At 35.1% G+C, this 17,792-nt stretch overlaps 1 protein-coding gene across 3 annotated transcripts in view; it reads right to left on the bottom strand.

The window, feature by feature from the left end:
- LOC115455674 (carboxypeptidase D) overlaps positions 1-17,792 on the bottom strand; it is a 34,115-nt gene that overhangs the window by 5,237 nt on the left and 11,086 nt on the right. The window contains exons 4-17 of one of the 3 annotated variants that reach the window (XM_030184335.2): positions 16,595-16,791; positions 15,053-15,165; positions 14,486-14,577; positions 9,596-9,802; positions 9,037-9,231; positions 8,262-8,347; positions 7,633-7,833; positions 6,950-7,035; positions 6,258-6,414; positions 5,028-5,194; positions 4,590-4,700; positions 1,853-2,009; positions 626-1,295; positions 21-193 (exon numbers count right to left, since the gene is read on the bottom strand). In XM_030184335.2, the coding sequence (XP_030040195.2) occupies positions 21-193; positions 626-1,295; positions 1,853-2,009; positions 4,590-4,700; positions 5,028-5,194; positions 6,258-6,414; positions 6,950-7,035; positions 7,633-7,833; positions 8,262-8,347; positions 9,037-9,231; positions 9,596-9,802; positions 14,486-14,577; positions 15,053-15,165; positions 16,595-16,791 (2,612 nt within the window). The remainder of the gene's footprint in view (positions 1-20; positions 194-625; positions 1,296-1,852; positions 2,010-4,589; positions 4,701-5,027; positions 5,195-6,257; positions 6,415-6,949; positions 7,036-7,632; positions 7,834-8,261; positions 8,348-9,036; positions 9,232-9,595; positions 9,803-14,485; positions 14,578-15,052; positions 15,166-16,594; positions 16,792-17,792) is intronic. The other 2 variants (XM_030184336.2, XM_030184337.2) reach the window with 2 other exon arrangements.

The raw sequence follows: 17,792 nt of genomic DNA, 5'->3' as shown, positions 1-17,792 counted from the left end.
TTAGAATGTAGTGTAGTGACCTCGTCGTGGTAGTTGTGCGCGCGCACGATGACGCGGTACTCGGCGGGCGGCAGCGCGACGCGGAAGTGCGCCATGTTGCGCGACACGCGGTACTGGCGCTGCACGCCGCGCACCGCCAGCACCGCCTCACGCACCGGCTGCTCTTGCTCGTTCTTCACGAACCCGACCACTCCTGCGCAAATTTGAAATAATATTATTAATATACGATGGTAGGTACTGTAGCGTACACTTGCGACCGATTTTATAAACGATTCAAATGTTGTGAATACAAAAATAAACATATACAAAACTGTTGTAAAAGATTAAATTTTACGATAGGTCGAAAATACCGATACGGATTGTATATTAAAAATGGCGATAAGTCGAATGTACTAAAATAGTAACAGGTCTTTAAAAGTTTCTGACTACCCTTATTCAAACCCAGCCTCATAGAAAATTGTTTCGGTCTTTTTTTTCTTGTGATTAATTGCCATAATAAGGTGATCGTAATAGATTGATATAAATTAATTCAGATTTATAGAAGATAACAACAACAAACAAAATATAAAATAAAGATTAAAATTTTAGATCAAATACTCTCTTGCCATTCAATAAAAAGTATTACCTGTATTAAACTGTTCAACAAACTTCATGATGCCGCGAAGGTTGTTCCTCCAAACCCAACCGATCTCATCCTCAGTGGGCATCTTACAGCAACTCAGACCAACCGATATCACTATAGTGTTCAGTCTCTCGCACAACACATCTATGAGATCACCATGTATAGGGTTGACATTCGCTGGCAGACACTGATATTTATCACTAGGAGTTCTGTTATCCTGGTATTTCCGTGCGAATTTCTCATAAATATTCCTCGTCAGCTCTGGATATGATACATCCTCAGTACCCGACGCTAATTCCAACACCATGTCATATTTCTCCGCCTTAAGTAACTCCACAAACGCCCTCTCTCTCGTATAATTCGACAAAGGATTTAAGTCCTTATTGCTTATGTAATTGTATAGACTGTCACCGAATTCTTCTTCTAACGGCTCGGTGGAACATTTATCTGTGCCGTTGAAATCTTTTAATGTTTTTGTATACAGGATGTCCAAATTTGGTATGAAGTGTAGAACTGTGTTTTGGAGTAGTCTCTTGTGGATGGGTTCGCCTATCGTGTATGCAGTGGCGATGTGCCGGGCAAAGTTGAGCAGTATCTCTTGTCCTACAGGTTGTGACGCGTAGAAAGAGCTTATTATGGCTATGTGGAATTTCGTCTCTTCTGGGGAGCCGACCTGGAAATTAAATTAGCAATGTAATCTTGCTTAAAATAAGAAGAATTTTAAATATACCAATAAACTATACATTCTACTGTATATCTAGGGTCAATTGCCTTGAAAAAACCAGTTTGCCAAGCTGCAAGCTGGTTAGATTTAGCAAATGGCGACCATTAGAGAGATAATATATAAATCGTGAATCGAGATTTTTTTTTATTCCTGCAAAATAAGGTGCCTAGTAGCAGAACATATGTGATTGCACAAACTGAGTGGCCTATACTTAAGGAAGTATAAATTCGTCACTTTTGTCATAAAGAGAAAACGAGACAGAACATCATTGTATATTAAGGCGATACCTCAAGGTCCATTTTCATACATTTTGTTTCACCTTTAATCTGGGTAACTAAACAAGTATTGGCAAGTAAAGAATTTAAATTCACGTCTAGTTAGTGATTAGTTCTCGCAGTTGAAAGAAAAACGTAAAAATAATTAATAATCATGGATATTTCGGCCTTTAAAATTTAATATGACGAAATTTTCATAATAATCAACAGATCATAATAATCAACTCCTACCTGATCAGTCATCTTCAGCTGATGGAACTTGGACGTGAGAAGGCTGTCGCCAGCTCGGAACTCGGCTATGTCTGGATACTTGTTCTCCATGTCGGAGAGCTGCGCGTACATCTCCAGCGGCGTGTGGTAGCGAGTGTTCATTATGTTCTCCAAAACCCTGTAGATACGTCAGAAATGTGACACTTAATACTAGTGGAAGTAATGGACGGACGAAGGGGTACTCTCTGTATTCGAATACTTTAATGCTTCCATCTTTAATATCGTTTAACTGATATATTAGTCATTTTAAATAAATTTTACTATTTTTAAAATGTACGTCTTATTTTAAAACCGCCAAAATACCCAATAACCTCATAATTATCGGCCACACCGCCAAATTTGGTATACAATGTGCGTTGGTTTGGTACTAATTATATGTTAGAACTGCTTCAAAGTATGTCTTAAAGGGACCAAAAACAACTAATGAAATTATGATAGATAAAGTTTTGTGTGTATTTCCTTCTTATTTAATGTCCAACTTTTACAAAAATTAGGAAGATAAAATGTGTTACAGATGCTATGAAAAATATCTTATTCAGAATAGGTAACCAAAAAAATTTAAGAAACATGTCTACTTGATAGGTTCAAGAAAATATTATATAGCGGCGTATATGTAGACGTCATTGCAAAATAATGAAAATAATTGCCAGAAGTTCTCAAATTAGGCTCGGCCTATGTCTTGACAAAACAATTAATATAATATGTTAAGCGCGTTAATAATTTGTAGAGGAACAGATGGTTGCGTTCTTCTATAGAAGGGAAAGATCTTCAGTCAGGCAGATGTTGCGCCTGACCAGCCGCTGCCCCATCACGTCAGGGTCACCAATATGTCATATATTTATAGCACAGGGTGTAATGAGGGACGACACGATTTATTGTCTGATTTATTCTAGCGCTGACTGAGTGGTGGCCAAGACAAGGCAAGCGTAGCGTGGGCCGTCCAGCGGCAAGGGTGGACGATATTGTAAGAATTGCGGGTCGAACCTGGATGCAATTGGCTCGGGACCGAAAAATGTGGCATGATGTGAGAGAGGCCTATACCCAGCAGTGGAACTTTACAGGTTGTGGATGATGATGATGATGACAAATGGTGTTTATATACTAATGTGGTATGACGTATGTAGCATGACTTATAAGTATGTGCAATTACGTGCGACGTTGTTACTACATATTACTCTGGTAAAAATCGACATTAAGTTAGGTTAGGTTTGTTCAAACTTTTACAGATAATAATATTAAGTTGAAAAATTGTTTCAAGAAGCCAACTATCGCACAATTGACTGTCTTTTTTTTAAATCCATGATTTTTTTAGGGTTAGGTTTGAAACAAAGACAGTTAGTTAACAAATAACACAAACAGTACATGCTGAATTATTTAATGAAATATTAAGTAGGCAAAGTCAAGCTAAACTATAATATTTTATACGAAAAAGTGAATACATTCAATATAAAGCAGGCAAATAGTGAACATGTTAATATACTGCGTCTAATAAGAATTAATAATACAATATGTGTAATGTATGAAGAATGTAAGAAATAATATAATACTAAATTTACTTAATATAAACATGATTTAGATAACGATAAAACATAACAAACAATGAACAACTCAAATACTACAACATAATCATATATAATGGACGGAATCGATAAATTCAAATACGTAAAATGAAACATATACTTAATAACAAATAAATCAGAATAAGATATTCCTAAGACAATTTATGAGCGTTTATCGGACTCTCAATTATAAAATAATTCATTTTTATTTATGAAACATGTTATTTTAAATGATTTAGAATATTTTGATGTTATTATCTTAGTGCAAGAGTATGTTAAAAATTTAAGTAGAAAGTTATAAAATATATTATGTTGTTTAATAAATGTTTTATTTAACGACATAAAGGAAAATAATATAGAGAGATTTAAAGAGAGCTCGTCTGTTCTATGCTGTCACATATTCATTACGCACAGATCGGATAGAGTGTTCAATAATTTTAAAATCCTAATGATATCGATTTATGGTTCAAGTATTTTTAATGTTATGATTACCATTCATATCACATTGAAAATGTTAAAATCGGTTACAATAAAAGAACATCCTGTATACGGCAATCGTCAAGTAAAGATAAAATAACGAAACGAGCCATATATATGCAAAAATGTATTGTCCAAGTTTTAATTGTTTCTTTTATTTATAAGTTTTATATTTATATTTTTGACTGCTCTGAAGTTAGTACCGAGACTACAGATTCGTAAGGACGATATGCAATATACAGGGCGTGTCAATACTGTCCCACCCAAAAATATTGGTAAAAAATGCTGCTATTCCTTTAGTAATATAATACGGTTTATTACTATATAGTATTACTTGAAGAGTCGCTAAAACGAAGACCCGCCGCATCCGTCTATCTGTTTGAACGATCTAAACTCAAAAATCACCAAACAGATATCGATAAACTTTGATATGGAGGCAGTTTGAAACTATGAGAAGGACATAGATTACTTTTTATTCCGGAAAAACTCTCACGTGGGTCAATTTGCAGGAAAAAGTTAGTTATATATAAATACTTACGTCTCGCTTCGTAAATACACTATAATTGTTATTGACTGTTGGTCAACATCAGACCAGTCAAAAATACAAACAATGGCTGCGCATACGACTCGTCTCGCTACATCGCTATTGGTTGTAAACTTACCGGAAGTCGTAGGCAGACGACCAGTGCTGCGGATCGGCCGCCATCAGAGTGAAGTTGACGCTCACGGAGCCGTTCTCGGGCACCGTCACCTCTTCTGTCACGCTTTCATATCTAACGAAAGAAAGAGATAAAAGATTTATTAATGCATACAAAAAATAGATAAATATACCTATTGTACCAACAATGGGGGGTCCCCATTCAGCTTCTTGCTGCACTACCAGTCTGATACCGCAGCATTTATTTTCAATGAGGCACAGAGTGACGAACAGACACTATCGGTTATCACTCGAATAAAAATAAAATATAAAGATGTCACCTGTCACTTGTCACCACGTCAAGATTTCAATAACATACTGTAAGGTAGATTTTTGTCGAAGTGCACTGTGTTTTCCATCACTACAAAAAACTAAAAAAATTACTTATATGAGTGATACTGACCCGTTCTTAAATGCGGTGACGTTGTAAGTGCCAGGCAGTAACAGCCGCCAGTAGTCGCCATCTGTGGCGGTGCGCACGGCGTGCTGCACGCCCGACACCAGGATGCGCGCGTCGGACAGCGCGTGCCCGATGTGGCTGTGCACGAACCCGTGCACGCCCCTGTGTACCTGGAATATGAGTTTTAATACAATAGTTTCTAGGTGTTATTTCGAATGCCGCAGTCCGTCTGGGTAGGTATGACTGCAATTTTTTTTTTATTTTTTGCTTTATACGAGACGAGCTGATGGCAAGCGATACGACCGCCCATAAACAGCAGAAACACCATCATTACAAAATTACAAAATATTCTTTAATATTCCACTGCGCTCGCCATCCTGAGACGTGAGATGTTAAGTCTCATTATGTCCAGTAGTTACGCTGGCTATAATTTCCTTCAAACGGGAACACAACAGTGACTACACACTGCTACTGGTCGGCAGAAATAGACATTACGGTGGTACCTATCCAGGCGGATTCTCGCATATGAGAGACCTACCAGTAAAATGAAAAGTGGAATATGGGATTTGATATAATAATTTCTAGGTGTTATTTTGAATGCCACAGTCCATCTCCGTCACTGGGTAGGTGATTGGCATTTTTTGTTAACATGACCCTACTTTTTTACCCTGGCAAGGTCGGCTTATACAAACAGAATGGACTTTTTGTTGAGCACTTTAGGCGCTCGCAACCCTTGGAAATTAAGCGACCATGCAGCGGGTATGCTCGTTTCAGGACGGTCTTTGAGAGATGATGAGACATCAACGATTATGCAAACTGCAATTAGTTTATGCCGTTAAGTAGCATTTGTGAGTACAGCTGTGTTCAGATGTTTGAGAGTAATTACTATAGTAAAAAGAAGTATATCGTCAACTTGTTCCTATTTGGCAGATAAAAAAAGAAACCACTAAATCCAGACACAAACCAATACCTTACACTCCTTAATCTTTAACATTATTAATTAAAATACAGGATTTTGGAAAAAATATTTCAAAATACATGAGTTCTGTAAAACCACTTAAAAGACTTTTATAAATATAAACAGTGAGGTGGACAGATGACCTCATAAAAATTGTAGGAGGTCGCTGGATGCGGGCCGCTTCCAATAGTTCGATCTAAAAATCTTTAGGGGTAGCCCATGGTCAGTTGTGGACATCCTGTGACTGATGATGATGATGATGAAACAGTGCTCACTTGTTCAATGTACTGGAGCAGTGCCTCCCGATTGTCCTGCCAGTAGCTGGGCAGGTCAGTAGCTGGAGGGAACTTGAAGCAGCCCAGCTCGAGAGTGAGCTCCATGTCGCTCGTGTAGAGGTAGTTCCAGTCTTGCATGCCGCCGGTCAGTACATACCTGTGAAGTTGTCAACTATATTTTTACATATCAGAATATGGATAATTATCAAAATAAATGCGAATAAAATAACTTTATGACAATACCATAATAAAACCTATAGTTTCGGTTTTTTAGTCTTTCCAATGCCGATAAAAATATATATTTTGAAAAGAAAGAATGAAATATTTTTTAACAAACACACGACGAATGTTCATATAAAATAAACACAAATGAAAACTACTTAAAACTATGTTTTCTACAAAAGGTCTCAAACTCATCATATACTGGCAATAAAGCCCGTTAAGATCTTCCGTTGTACCGTTTTATTTTTGCTATGATGATAGGTCATAAAAATTGTATTCATAGTTGTTTTGGTAAATATTTCAAAAACTCTCTTTACACACCATCATGCATTTATCCCCGAAGGGGTATGCAGAGGTGCAACCACGGCACCCACTTTTCACCGAGTGTATACTAAACTAACTCTCTAAACGTCTAAATTTCACTTTAGAATAAATCTTCACAAAAGGAATATAAGTCACATTAGACATACCATCTGGCGCCATTTGTAATTCCCTCGGGGAACTTGGGATCATTCGTATGTTTACACGGCTTTCCTAAGTGCATTTTTTGATGAGCCTGTAATATAAAAAAAATATACTTTGTAATAGATTAAAAAATATGATTTAGATGTATATGCGTATACCTTACTAATCAGAGGGATTGGTGAAGATGCAACCAATGCAGTCACTGATTGCAAAGTTTATTTCTGTATCATGTAAAAAGAATAGTTTACTGCCATATCGCTGGTTTTTTTTTCATAAAAAAAAAAACAATCTTCTTACAAATTTTCGTCGAAAATTATTAATCCGGGCAAACCGGATGTTTTTCAAACAGAAAAACTTTTCTTACCGAGTCAATAATGCTAGAATTCGTAAAGCATTTTTTTTAGGCCTCCGCGGGTTTTAATTATACTGGTGTAGGGTATATTGTATAAGGTGTACATAGGGTTAAGGACCCGGTCCAATGCTCGCTCGCATGATGCTATACTCTCGAGTGTCATTAGGCTGTCAGACCGGTGAAACCAACATAACCGACCCACTCATCTTCAGGTGGTGGTAGCGATAACGTTTTCATCCCCGTTTCGCGTCGTAGGGGTGGTTTGCGACCAGCCCGCCGCCGTATAAGTTAGGGAAGGGCAAGAATGGGATAGAGAGCGATCACTTAGCAACTCACATCAGAATACACATGAGCCAGGTGTACGAACACAGGGTTGTCGGGCGTGAGGTACTCTTCTCCTGTCTTCATGGAGGGGTTCGCGTCGTACGGGTAGTTGGCGACCAGAGCGCCGCCGTGCAAGTTAGCGGACAGCACGAATGGGATAGACAGCGACCAGTTCATAACCGCAGCTGTTTCCGGTTCCTGTACTCTGTTTTCCTGTGGAAAGAAAATATAGGAATTTAATTCACTGTTTGCCGAAACCTATGTACTTAGTCAATGACATACAATAAATTTACAATGCAAAATACAAAAAAAGAAAAAGAAAATGGCGATCTGAGGTGAATTTTCCATCACAGTAAAAGTTTCGACTTTGTTGACAATAACCAGGGATATTGTATTTTATATTTTGCTTAATGATTACGCGAATGTTACACATTGAAATAAAACTATTTTACGCATTTAATCGGGGTTTTTTTATATTATTTCTCTCGACATTTCGAAGACTGCAGCCTTCATAGTAACTGGTGGACTGAGTTGTTGGACATCCTAAAATACAAAATTACAATATTTACCTACATTTTACAATTATAAAAAAATATTATTAAAAACAACCGTTAGTTACAGTCAGGTCGTAAACTACTTACATTAGTCGTCCCGAATTGATCCGGGAAGTTTCTGTTCAAGTCAACTCTGTGCGCGTTCGCCCTGCCGTGGGAGCTGCTGTAGTCACCTGGAAAGGTCAATAATACCTCTATGGTATTCCAGCTCATGCAGTTATCACTCGCTATCTTCGAATCGATCCAAAAATTAAACCAATCAAAGTATGGTATTTGAAAGCATGTCACAAAATACTTTGCTGTTGGTAGGATATATTTTATATCCGCCCGGATAGCGACCACCGTACACAAGGTGTTAAAACTCGCCAAAGAGGCCCACGTAAGTGTCGCGTTCCGGGATCAGCCTGTTTATATCCGGTCCCAACAGGCCGGCATAATTGTGTCGACTGTCGAGGGGTAATCATCTCTCGTCAGTCGACATTCTATTGGACCCCACTCCATTTACCATCAGGTGCAGTGGGGTCACTTAACCGTGCACGAATAAAAATAAACAGGAAACATTTCATGGCTTTTGTGAATGAGTTATGAAGCATTTATTTCGACTCAATAGCTACCATTGAACGCATAGAAATATCTGGTAATTAGGTCAAGAGAGCGAAACGCGCTATAAGATCATTCGGGCTTAGCCATTTAATTATACACTAATTTTACTTACTTACAATTACTTAAAGGCTACTTTTTAAATATTCGAATTCTGATTTTACCAGTAGATGGCGCTAGCAATTTACAGTTCTGCGAAATGCTTTCCTCGTCAACACCTAGTAAGAATAAATAAAAAATATTTGTAAAGTCCAAAACTCACCCTCACGCGCAATCTCATACCCGTCAGGATTCATGCTCGGCATCAGATGTATGCTGGTGTTGTTTAGCATCCGTTGTATCCTCTCGTCGCCGCTCGTGTATTGTTGGCACAAATATTTGGCCAAGAGCAGCAGCATCTCCCGCCCCACTACTTCGTTACCGTGCATGTTGGCCACGTATTTGAACTCTGGCTTGCCTATAAGTACGAATGTTTGGTTACTTGATTTCAATAAAATTAAATATGGTGTAATTAATTTAGTATAATATGGAAAATTTATTATTTCAATTCAGACAATGGTATAGCATTGGCAGAAATCACCATTGAGGTTAAACATGATAGAACCATAATATTGCAGGCAGTTTTGAGTTCGGCACAAAACTGACGTGAAGTAACATTTTCAGTTAACTACCTAAATACTTGTAAATGCTCATAAATCAAGTATAATACAACTACCAAATACACCTGTCAAATAGTCAACAAATCTCCCAAAATTATAGGTGGTGAAATAGATACTATCTACATTGGCCATCCGAATCTAAACCTTATCGAGGTAACTTACCAGGCACATGCACTCCAGGATCCCGTGTCAGCTCCAACACGTACAGCTCTCTCCCCTCGACAGACTTCCCGATGCTACTCAACTTCGTGATGTTGGGATAAGCCTTGTTCAAGTTTTTCAGGAACGCCTCCATCTTAGCGTAGTCGTGGTGGACGAAGTCTTCTGCTGAAATACCGTTGACGGCGTGACGGGGACTCCTGTCACCCTCTGTTGATTTGCCCATTCCTTTTTTGAATATGTTATTGTGTTGTAGGTGTGTGTGTGTGTGTGTTTTTCTGTCTGTGTATTTGTGAACACAAAATAATAGTGTGTGTCAGTGTTTTGTTTTGTAATCGTGTTTTGTTTTCAAATTATATTCAACGTTACGTCTATTATACAAATATTTGTGGGTATTATTTTGTTATATTATTATTCAAAGCTATTTTAGCATTTTTTTATTATTAACGCTGCAATTTTTGTTTGTATTACATTATGTTTTTCATTTATGTGTGCGTTAATTAATTTATGGAGTCCTATTTTAAAGCACAGCCGTGTACAGCATTTGACATGCTCTTGATGTAAATAAAATTAAGAAAGGAAGTAACAAAGCTTAGAAAAGAAACGGGCAAATCAGAAGGGAGTAACTGAAGTAACATAAAATAACCAACACCAAAAATTAACACAAAAAGCCAGAGCCGTAGAAAATAAAAAAGTGAGATTCATTGTTAATTAATAACTGTTACCGCTACTAGATGGCGCTATCACAAAGCTGAGAAAATTCAAAATTAGAATTACCCTAAAGCAAAAAGTTATTATAGAATGAATCCCACCTTTTCCATGGTGTTAATTGAAACAATAAATAGTTATACACAAGTGTAAAACTTTATTACGCAATTTACATTTATGAATTAGTATACCAGCTACCCAAGCAAGTTGCCAAGTTGTTTGATAATGCAATATGTTCTATACTGGAAAAATGCGTTATGTTTAATCACTTTGTAGAAAAATATATTAAAAGGTTTGCCTCAAAATATTCGCGCTATTACAAAAGTTAATAACGACGCTTGTGAAGAAATTGGATCTAAGCGACAAACGTACTAAAAATGAATCATACACATATTATTTGAAATCGCCAGATATTTCTGCGTCGTTTAATCTGGGTTTTGTAGATCTAAAACTGTTTTTATATCATAATATTTTATACGAATAGTTTTTTTACTATAATAAAAAAAATTAATCGTTCTTTAAGTTTACTAATTGGCGCTTAGATATTCAAGCGTCGATAATCTTTCTACTAAGGATCTTAGATCATATTCCATCATCAAAATATTATTTTTTTACAAATCGAGAATTTTACTCTTCACATATTACGACGTCCGAAAGTTGCATGATGAATAAATAATGTCAATATTTAAAGTTTACATGAAAATATTGAATTTGTTATTAATTAATCTTACATCTAAAACAATTTTCCTGCTTTGAGTTACCAACGAAATTACTATATTATAAGTTGTTTTAATCGAAGACATTCGCCATATGTGCAAATATGTTTTTACATAATATATGTAGTTAGTCTCGGGTGACATTGCCTCTTATTTAATTTTTAATATCGATGCTTAAAAGGCAACCATATCAAAACGACAAATAAACCGAAAATGAGTTATAATAATATTGGGAATCGCCAGATATTTCAGCATCGTTTGGTCTATATTTTGTAGCTCCAGGTCAATTTGAATATCATAAGACTATGTTTTTATAAAGCAATTAGTACTATTGTTATCAATTTTCATATTCAAATCAAAATTTTAAATCGCTCTATTCAAAAGTTTACTGATTGTCGCTTAGATATAATTGCTTTAAAGCGTCGATATATATTTTTTTCTATAAGTAGTTGAATTCGATTAACAAGCCGAGGAACCAGATACAATCTATACGTATATACCACGATTCTCTCCAAGTAAAGTCACGCAAGCTACCCAAATATTTCTAGGAAACGAAGGTACTATTTCACTTTAAGTGAATTAGTCTACCAAAGCTGCAATACAGTATGCTGCGGAAAGTAACTCAAATCGTTTAGCTAATGATAAATTACATATTGACGCGTAAGTTATAGAATAAAGGATTAGTAAATTATTGTCTTGATATATCCATAATCATTGACCTAATGTTAATCGAATATTTTTATTACGTTAGAAAAAAGGAACATCCTTTATAACTCCATGTAAATATTACGATTAAAATACAAATAAATTCAGACTTATTACTATACTATAAAATAAATTAACCAAACTACCATTATTTATATTCCTGATTCGAGTTGTGACCATACAAAATAATGCTTCTTAATTAGAAATTTCATTTATATTTTTGGCACCGATATAATATGAACTTATCACAACCTATATAACTAATCTAATCATAAAGTATGGGACTGATACAATAACATGTAAAACTAAACAATTTCATCACTAATACACAACCGTTAATTTTGTTATAATTACTTTAGTAAAGATTTTAGTATCCAATTATAAATATATTTTCGAGATCCATCTGGAAATATCTTACATAGCCCTTTTTTGCGGGATAAGTCCGCTTTATATTTCCCCGAGATAAAAAGGAGGATATAGCATTCAGAAGAAATTTAGCTCTTATTAATGAATAACCTGCTTCTTTTTTTGAAGTAGGTTAACAAATTTTCAAAATCTGCTAAGTAGTTTCGGAGCTTAGTGCGTTCAAACAAACAAACTTAAATTATATAATAGTATAGATTAGTACGGCTAAATTAAAATACTAATATAATGTTATTAGAATTTATCATTAAATAATATAAGTCTAAAAATGGCAAGAAAAAATCGAAATAAATAATTTTAATAAATATTAAATAATTGCCAATAATCACTGGTAAAAACAATACTTGTATTTTTGGTAATTTTCCTTCTAATTTATAATTTAACTTATCGATACTTATACATTTATTCTTATTGCTAGTTGTCTTCTATATTAAGCTATTTATTGACATTAAAACTAACAGCCGTTTTCCATAAACGATCTCAATTTCTTTTATTTTGCAATCCATTGCAAAAATGAAGTAATCAGATTTTTTTATATTTGCATTTAAAAAAAAATTATTAGTTTTTTCACCAGATTAGGTAGATTCAGATAGGAATCATTTATTGAAAACGACGGTTAATAGTTATCCCTAAATAATATTGTTTTTTTTTTATTTTCTTTTTTACATTCATAAACAAACTTATCGTATGAAAAGTTAAGAATCTAAAATGATCGTTTACGTACTTATTTGGCGAAACAATATGTATGTATTTAATTAAAAGTAGATTGCTAAAAGGTGGACCGCATGAGGATACGGTGTGGTTAAACTGAATATTCTAATTAAACCATATCCTTGGACCCAATTATTTAAAATGTAGATCATTATAATTAATAATAAGAGAAAAAAATTACAATATTCATGCAAAACTATTATTCCTGTAACATAAGTATATAACATGTACTATAGATTTTTTTTCAATACAACACAGACGTGGACTGGGTTGACTTCAAGAAACTAAAATATTATTACCTGTTTTTCTTTAATAATCTTTCTTATACTTTATTCTAAACAGGAAATGTAAAAAAAATATATAAAAAAACATTATTAGTTGTATTATATTTCCTTTAAAAAAAACTCTTGGACTCTTTTGATGCACCATTAGTAAGTAATATCAAATAATCGTTAAAAAAAATCGTCGTTATTGGTTTTAAAAAAATCTCACTCCAAAATCAAACAACACTTGCCAGAAATTCTGCAGGTCCTGCCAGAGCCAGCACTGTGACCCGAGGTGACAGTGTTCACCTACTGTATCATAATCTACTATGTCACATACGTAAATACAAAAAAAAAGTGAAAATTTCATAGTAATATTATGAATAAAAAACGGAAGTTTTTGGAAAAAAAATATGTGGTTCCATCTCAGATTGTTGATTAAAGAAAATAAAATCTAGTCTAGTACTAAATTGAATTTCTTTTTTATTTATTTTTTTATTCTAGGTTTTTTCCTGTATCATTAAAACATGTGATCTCATAGGACAAAAGATTCTAAGACGGCTGTAAACTGCAATATCAGTGAATGTTCCAATAGCGGTTTATTTTTATTATTATAATGTAAGTACTATGAAAGTTTCATTTCAAAAAATTATATACATTTCGTACTATTAAATCAGTCAATAAAATACATTTTTTTTTAATTTTATTGTACCATTGGCAGTGCAAAAATTAAGCAAATAATCATCTTTATTATATAAGAGTTTTTATAGAACTATTTTTTCAAAAATATATTCCATTAAAAAAATACTCATACGATAAAAAGAGACTCAATTTAAGTCATGGATAATTGCTCACTTGGAAATATTTTTTTTTTGCGCTTCATGAAAATATGATAAGTAGAAAAAATAGTAGAATATAAAGGTATCATTAAAAAATGAAATTGAAATTAAGAGGCTAAGAACATAGATTATCACATGGCAGTTTGTGTTTACCATTACCAGTTTGAGTTTTCCATAACCATACAAAAGAATAATAGAACCGTGTCCATAAATAGATACAGCATTAGAATAAACCCTTGTAATAAGAATAAATCAAATTATTTAAATCGTTTTCAGCAAGATTATTTAATAAAAAATCACTATTAAATATTTCATACTATCGATATTTTTAATCGATATTTTTTATAAAATTTTTGACACATATATTATTAATCGATAAACTCGAATCTACTCTAACGCGGTATCTATAGTGAGGTGGTCAGGCTTCGACAATGACAACGAATATGATATTGAGCATCAGCACAGCGCAGTGTGTTAGTGTGGCGACGGCCGCGTTGTCGTGGTAGGGGAGAGTCTCGGCCGACTTACCGTCCGAGCGCCGCGTCACCGTCAGGTTCACCCACTCCGGCGCCGTCTGCCGCTCCGGGACCGTCACTGTCACCGGGCGTGGGGACGCGTAGCTGTTGACAAATATTTTATAGCCTTGTTAGGCTAAACAGAGCGTTTAGACGTTGTGCCTATGGCTGGTACTCTGAGGTACCATTAGGCCGTTATTATCAGGCGCAGTATGTACATTGCTGTGGAGTTCTCTCAATGATTCCCTACAGACCTTTGGGAACTGCTGCCATCTTGCAATTTCTGGCGACTATTATCTTTACCTATTTTGTCCACAACTTATAAGAAATTTTGATCGTCAATGTATTTTTAAAAGAAAGATTATTAACGAAATACGATTACTCAGTTGCAATTACCCTTGCCGATGGCCATGACGGCCTAAAACGTCTTGATTCATTTTTAATGTTCTTTAAATACGAAGAGAATCAAAGTCACTGTTTTCTTTTTCTGATATCGTTCCACTACCATACAAAATATTAGATACAGCATCGAATAACAGAAGCGAAAAGAAGATACCGAGAATAGAACAGAAGTACTCACCCAGCAGCAAACACAGTGACGTTGTACTCTCCGGGCATCAGAAGCCTGAAGAAGTACCCGTGGTCTGTGGTGCGCACCGAGTGGTTAATGCCGCGCACTGAGATCTCGGCGTGCTAGAAGGAAAACAAAATGGCTACTATGGGGAAAGATATAGCGAATCACGTTAAGGCTCATTGTAATTAATATCGAGAATATTAAAAGGGCTTTTTGACCTTTAATCGTTAACTTTTGATGTAGTACCTCATTATTATTTAATTTGTATTATTGAAAAGGCTTTAAAATATTTGCATGATACTTCGCTGGCACACTATTAAAAGGGTCTATGTTAATTATTTATGTTAGAAATATGAGAAAAAAAAATTTCATGTTAGCAAAATTACAATAAGACTAATAAATTCCAAAAAAAACATAATATAGAATTAAAGTGTGTGGAGATTGAAGAGGGAGTTCTTGTCACCTATGCATTGTGTCGGGTTACCTTACGGAAAATTTCACCTTTCGCTCCTGCCTTGCGCTCATCATTCTAAGACCAAGGTATTAAACTCTTATAATGCCCATATCATAACTACAATGTCCTTGCCAACAATGCGTATTTGAGACTGCTATTTGACATCAAAAAACTCTATCAGACACTTTCACAGTTTTATATCCGGTTAATAAAGTAATGCATGTTGGTAATAAAATTATTGCTTTCATCGATTTCACATACATGCGGGTGCATAACAACCTACGTCGAGCCAATAAGTTCTGAATTGGCGTAAAGTGAGTTAATGATGCCAAAGAGAATGTCAACATCATAGTAGTCGTCTGGGATTTATAATATCGAATTAAAGTTAGTTGATTTAGACATTTAAGTATTCAAATTATGTTTTAAAATCAATCAATCACAATTGTTGGTTAAAGTTCACTATTCTCGACTCTATTGCGTTTACTGCGCGTATTAGACGCATTTAGAGTGTATACACGGCACATGTAAAACATCGTCTGCGTAAGGTCTACCATAGACTATATAAAACTGAACCCAAGATAACTATATTTTTGTGGGACCACCGCGATTATTTCTACTATTGAATTATAAAAGAATTATACGAATCCATCAACACATTTCAAAGTAATCACTGTAAATACATAAAAAGCGATGAATAGGGTATTTGACTCCTTTTATAGCTTTTATAAAGTATGTATGGGGCATAAATTCTAAAACAGAAGAAACATTGAAATCTGGGGAACAATCCACAAGTTGTCATTGAAATTTTGTAGTAGGGGCGAGAGTCAAAAAATATAAAAGAGACCAAATATTTGCATGTGACGTCAGCGAGCATTACGCTGCGTGCGGAAGAAAGAGATGGAGCGATATCTTCACTTCTCGCCCATTCCTGCACATTACCATATTTGAAATTTGAATCACTGCCTCATTTCTTATCGAATTTAAATGCTGTTTTCACAAAGTGATATTTTGTACTAATTGCTGTTACATATTAAAAAATGCATACAATCAAACTTAGTTAAATACCCTATTAAAAATATTTTTTAAAATCTCACCTTCACCGGTACTCCATTTTCATCCACAACCAAGCCTTTGATGCCGATGTGGCTTTGTTCCATGAACGCCAGTAACGACTCCTTGTTGGCACGCCAGTACTGTTCCAGTTGCGATGCGCGCGGGTACTTACAGCATGACAACTCGAACGTCACCTCGTAAGCGTTCGAGTTTACGTAGTTGAAGTCTTGCATGCCGCCTGGGGTAGTTAAAATACCGTTTAGTATTCGAAGTTACGCGAATTGATAGGGTAGAGCGTCGCTAGCCAATGGCCTAGGGGGCAAGTTGATATGGAGAATGAGAGAAGTATGAATTGTAAAGTCGAGAGCACATGTTCCTCTCCCACTCCCCTCTCCCGCTTTAACAATAACATAGGGCAGAGCGTAATTGAGTGTACGGAATATTAGAAATGGAATTGGTGAATTAATTAGTTTTAGAACCCCTAGGGGTAGGGGGAGGCACCTGCCCCCTTGGCGACGCCCTTGTAGGGTAGTGGATTTATTAACTTTAAATATAAAAAAAAATTGAATCTATATTACAAAGCATTTTTAAATAGTAATTTATATTTACGCGAATGTTACACATTGAAATTAAACTATATACAGATTTTATCGCGTAAACCGTGACCATGAAGGCTACAAAGTCTTCTAAACGTCGGGAGAAAATAGTTTTATTTCAAAGCATTTTTAAAATGAATTAGCAATAACATTTTTTTTATATTCAGTAGAAGTGAAATAATGACATTTATAAAATGAATGTTACGGTGTCAGTGCTGTTACGGCGTGGGCGTGTGAAAGAGATAGCAAGATACTACATGCCATCACCTTATGGCTCTTGATATTATTTAAAATTTTAAATTATTATTGAAGAAGAACTCCAATATGGTATTAAGTATTTTTTTATTATATTTAAACAAGTGAGTACCTAGTATTGCAAACAATTATAAAATAAACTACATCGATAAGTATAGCTTCAATATTATAATAATAATAATATCAGTCCTGTATTGTATACTGTCGCACTGCTGCGCATGAGCCTCCTCTACTACTGGGTGGGATTAAGCCTTAGTCCACCACGCTGTCCTAGTGCGGGTTGGTAAACCTCATACACCCTCGAAATTCCTATAGAGAACTTTTTCAGATTTCCTCATGATATTTCGATAATGTAAAAAGAATACACATATGATTTTGGAAAAACCAA

Source organism: Manduca sexta, chromosome 9 (genome assembly GCF_014839805.1).
Source record: "Manduca sexta isolate Smith_Timp_Sample1 chromosome 9, JHU_Msex_v1.0, whole genome shotgun sequence".
In the NCBI taxonomy this organism is placed as follows: domain Eukaryota; kingdom Metazoa; phylum Arthropoda; class Insecta; order Lepidoptera; family Sphingidae; genus Manduca; species Manduca sexta.
The sequence above is the reverse complement of the archived record's forward strand: the minus strand, read 5'-3'. Positions and strand labels throughout refer to the sequence as shown.